This window comes from Centruroides sculpturatus, unplaced genomic scaffold (assembly GCF_000671375.1).
Source record: "Centruroides sculpturatus isolate CEXI.00-Female unplaced genomic scaffold, Cexi_2.0 scaffold1128, whole genome shotgun sequence".
Classification (NCBI taxonomy): domain Eukaryota; kingdom Metazoa; phylum Arthropoda; class Arachnida; order Scorpiones; family Buthidae; genus Centruroides; species Centruroides sculpturatus.
In genome coordinates this window covers 1-4,690 of record NW_019385590.1, presented here as the reverse complement: position 1 = coordinate 4,690, position 4,690 = coordinate 1, and the positions used below count along the sequence as shown (strand labels likewise).

Below are 4,690 nucleotides of genomic sequence, written 5' to 3'. Positions count from 1 at the left end.
AACTCCGCCTTGGACGGTCCTAAGCCCGGCTGCGAAAGGAGGAAGGTGGTCATTCTGGCGAAATGACCAGAACCAGGAAACTGGGGAAACTAGCCAAGAAACCGCATGAATTTCGAACGAATCCAGATTGCAGCTAATGCTACCGCATCCGGGGCAGCCGATGCGCCAGCACTATGGTCCCAGGACGCTGGCGAGAAATTGGATATGGGCCACAGACACAGACAGAGACTATATATCACCCCAAAAATTGGATTGAACATTGCTGCATGGAACGTCAGAACAGGACACCATGTTGGCCAAAAGGAAATCATTGCAAGTGAACTTGCTAAATGCAATATTCCGATTGCAGCTCTATCAGAACTAAGACTTACTGGATCTGGAACAATGACCATACAGCCACCGAATAGCGATAAGATAATGACGCTTTACTATTCTGGAGGTGACAGTCGGGAGGCAGGCGTTGGGTTCATGGTGGATGGGCGGGCTGGGCGCAGTGTTATCGCCTTCCAGCCAATATCGGACCGTTTAGCAGTTCTTACGGTACACGGTACTATCAAGGCCCACATTGTGAGCGCCTATGCACCAACTGAAACTAGTCATGACACAGCCAAGGATGATTTCTACAACCAACTGCAGTATACGGTGGACATGATCCCACAGACTGAGCTGATTATCCTGACCGGCGACTTCAATGCCCATACTGGTATGGATAGAAGCGGATGGGAGACAACAGTGGGCAAATTCGGATATGGTGAAATCAATGATAATGGACAGCGTCTCTTATCCTTTGCCGCCTCCAACAGTTTGATCATTGGGAACACCTGGTTTCAACATCCACTAAAACACCAGCTCACATGGAGAAATCCATCCGGTGAGGATTCTGCTGTACTGGATTATTTCCTAATAAACCTCCGATTCCGTTCAACGCTGAAGGACGTTCGATCCATGAGAGGACCTGATTGTGGCTCAGACCACTACCTGGTTCCTTGCCAAAATCCAGCTTAAACTACAACATGCTAAGCGGACCTCGCCACCACTACCTCAGCCAGACTGGAAACAACTTATGGTCGCAACATGCAGACAAGAATTTCAGATCGCCTTGTCAAATCGCNTAACAAAATTATATATTTTTCAAATATAATCGGAGTATATTATATCAATATATACTCCGATTACAATGGACGTCAAAAGTAGATAATTTTAAAGATACACACAAATAATCCAATTTTAATAGTATATGTAACGAAATTAGTAGAATCATGTCGGCACCCGGAATAACATTATAACTTAGGTTCGGCACAACACCGCTGAAAAATTGCCGACCCCCGGGGTTCAGTATTGATAACTTTAGAGTTTGATATATTACTACAAATATTCCATTGCTCATATAATTTATTTTTATTATATTTATTCCATATATACAGTATATTTTAAAAGTAAATTTACACATAAGAAAAATATGCATAGAATTAATTAATAAAAAGAAAAGATTTGTTTTTTACCGAAAAACATATTTTTTAAAAATACCATATAAACCTATTACACAGTCAAAATATAAGAGATACTAATAAAGTTAAGGGCATTTTCCTCCTTTAACTCCATATTCTTTAAATTCGAAGTATTGTGGAGGAGCACCGGCGTTAACTTCAAAAGTATAAGTTACCTACAATTGTACAAAAAATATATATGATATATAAATAAGGCTTAAGCTTAAGATTTAGTTTATAATATTTATAGAAAAAGTTATAAACTTGCCTCCATTTCTGTATCTGATTGCATTAAAATTCCAATAGTATGCCAAGAAGAAGAAATTCTGGTATCTTTCATTCCATCTGGGAAAATCAAACCGGGAGCAGCAAAATGGTAACTTACAAATGATCCCGCTTTTTCACCCGCTACATTTGGACCAAATCTTCCAATCAAAAATGCACATAATCCATCTTTGTGTTGGAATTTTCCAAAATTTATTGTCATCTTTTCGCCAGAATTAAACACCGCGGTTACATACTTTCCTGTTTTAATACATTAGAAGTTAATATTATATACTGTATATTATAAAATAATGGTATGATAAATTAGTTACCTGTATAAACTTTTTCAGTTGAGAACGATCTCGATCCAGTCATCTTTACGTCTTTACATGCTTGTGGATCTTCATTACTAAAATCGCAATAAAGTAAATAGTCACTAGAAGAAGGTCGACTTGGTTGAGGACCATCGGAAGTAATAGATTCTACAAATTCCAAAACACATTAAAATTGAAATTAAAATATACAATATTAAATATAATTTAAAATCTTCGTTTTATCTTACTACATAATCCCGGATAAGTATCGGAACATTTAGTGTTTTTAGGACAAGCAGAACATGCAGATCCTACTTGGTACGCTTCTGAACCACCCAAATTTCCGCTGAAAATTAAAAATATAAATACTTAATACAAATTAAATTTATTTATTTAAATTATATTGATGAAATATATCTTACGTCGGTCCGTAGTTACAAGTATACAGAACCTTTTTGACACCATTTTCTTCATATCCGGCTACACCACATCCGACTTTCCACGTCTTTGCCCAAATAACCTAATTTATCAAGTTAAATGTTTAATTAAATAATATATAATCAAAGCTATTTTATGTAGATAACTATAATAAGTATTAAATTATAGGTACTTGAGAAAAATGGCCGTAAGGTTTTTGATATTGAAAGGGATTATTGTATTCTGGATGGAAATATTTTACTTCGCTAGTGTACCACATTTTAACTGCATTCCAATTTATAGATAAAGTTTCGGTTGATTGAAGGAGATTTTGTCCAACGCTAAAGTTTCCTGTTAATTAAAATAATAGTGTTAATATTGAATAAATTGTTTCAAAATTTAAATAGAGCTATGTGTATTATTATTATTATTATTTTTTGTTTAAAAAAGATTTTTATATTTGATTATGAGCATGTATTCTGTCTTACAATTATATAGAATTATAAAGAAAAATAAACAAATTGAGAAACTTTCATAACGTAGTTATTATATTTATGATATTAAATTCTTAATATAAAGCGCTATATTTATTTTTGATTATTCTAATTATCATCATCGATCGACGTACAATACATGGTCTTCGAAAACAATGTTATCATTTTATTATTGTAATTACGTTAATTATTACCTGAGAACGTTGTAATATATATTAAAAAGTCGGAAAACTGTCCAAGTTTCAGATTTGCCCATTAAATTTCTGAACGTATGCATTTCGTGTCGCATGGCACACATCGAACCGATACTGAAATACTTCCTGATGCAACGGAAATGATACAATGAATGTTGCATTACATCCGTTTTCCCTCCTCCTACAGCAGCCATAATTCTACAAGACGTTTGAACTCAGATGAGGGATGAAACTCGGACAGTTATCTATAGCTTGATGTACACTACATCGCATACTATACAGATAATAATCAACATAAATTACAGTAATGATTGATATTGGAAGACTCTGAATATCTGATATATTTTGAACCAAAATTCGAAATATAAATATTTGAAATTTTGGTTCAAAATTTTATTTTATTTCATTTTATTTAAATATATTTTTACGATTAAAATTAATACAGTATAAAGTAATTTTTAATCTTACCTACTGCACGCTGATCTCCAGAATCGTGTTCATAGTTACATTGGTTTGCATGGGCTTGAGCTATAGCTGCTAATTCATCATCCCATTCCTTAAAAATAATAATAATTATTAAAAGAGTATCTGTTATTGTAAAGTTTATTTATTATTATTATTTTACCATTTGCATCATGTTAGAGGCAGAGGGCAATTTTTGATATTGAGTTTCCTTTCCAGTTGCCAATTTACTTCTTAATTCATTGTGCACTTTTAATATTGTTTGTTTATCACTCTCCGAAACTTTTCCTCCTGCTATCACCTTGCATGTTGAAGACATGCAATAAGAATGATTTTCGCTGAGTCGTCGATATATTGCTGGACAGCTCTGAGACATGACCAACTCCGAGATGGTAATAGAGAAGATAAATACTGCGAAAATCACTAAAATAAAACAACATTTATCTTAATTTAACTAATTAAAATTTTATTTATAATTTTAGTTACTAGTATATGTTATATACAATAATTTTTAGGTTCTTTCTTCTAGAATAACACTATTAAATTCTGCCATATAAAAGAAACGTTGTATTTGAAAGAAAACTTATTTAAATAGAAAAAAAATTAATTAACAGTTTATAATATTTATTAAATTTCTAAATATATTAAAAATTTGTTTATGCAACTCGATACTAAAAAGAATTGATGCTTTCGTTCCACTTCATTCAAAAATACAATGCATCATGTCGATACGATATCCTTCCTAGAGAGGCTTAAGTATTTACGTTACAGTAATATTCGGTTTACATATATTTATGTATAGTTTACATATATATAATTTTAGTGTTAGTGTATTTTATATACACTAACATTAAAATTAATCGTAAGTTGGCATTCCCTATTTATTCTGATTTGATATGAAATAATTGATAAATTCAACTAAAAAGTAAGTTATTTCTTGACAGTGTATTTAATCAATCTTCAAAAAACCGTTTTAAAGCGTCATAAAAATAAATAAATCAATTACGAGGGTGACATTATATTGTAATGAAATCTGTCAGAATTTAATAAATGCCAAA

At 32.6% G+C, this 4,690-nt stretch overlaps 2 protein-coding genes across 2 annotated transcripts; one reads left to right on the top strand and one right to left on the bottom strand.

The window, feature by feature from the left end:
* Nucleotides 1-105: 105 nt before the first annotated feature.
* Nucleotides 106-1,005, top strand: LOC111640394 (craniofacial development protein 2-like). Its single transcript, XM_023386402.1, has one exon. The coding sequence runs from the start codon at nt 106-108 to the stop codon at nt 1,003-1,005; it is 900 nt and encodes a 299-aa protein (XP_023242170.1).
* Nucleotides 1,006-1,507: 502 nt separating this feature from the next.
* On the bottom strand, nt 1,508-4,059 carry LOC111640389 (CRISP/Allergen/PR-1-like; the record flags this gene model as incomplete). Its single annotated transcript, XM_023386400.1, has 8 exons — nt 1,508-1,663; nt 1,756-2,012; nt 2,084-2,233; nt 2,314-2,411; nt 2,488-2,585; nt 2,676-2,833; nt 3,639-3,726; nt 3,796-4,059. Coding segments are annotated over 8 exons (1,203 nt in total), but the record flags the coding sequence as incomplete, so codon positions are not given.
* Nucleotides 4,060-4,690: the final 631 nt, after the last annotated feature.

What these genes read in the sequence shown, in the direction of transcription:
- LOC111640394 (XM_023386402.1), top strand. Translation starts at nt 106, where the DNA reads ATGAATTTCGAACGAATCCAGATTGCAGCTAATGCTACCGCATCCGGG.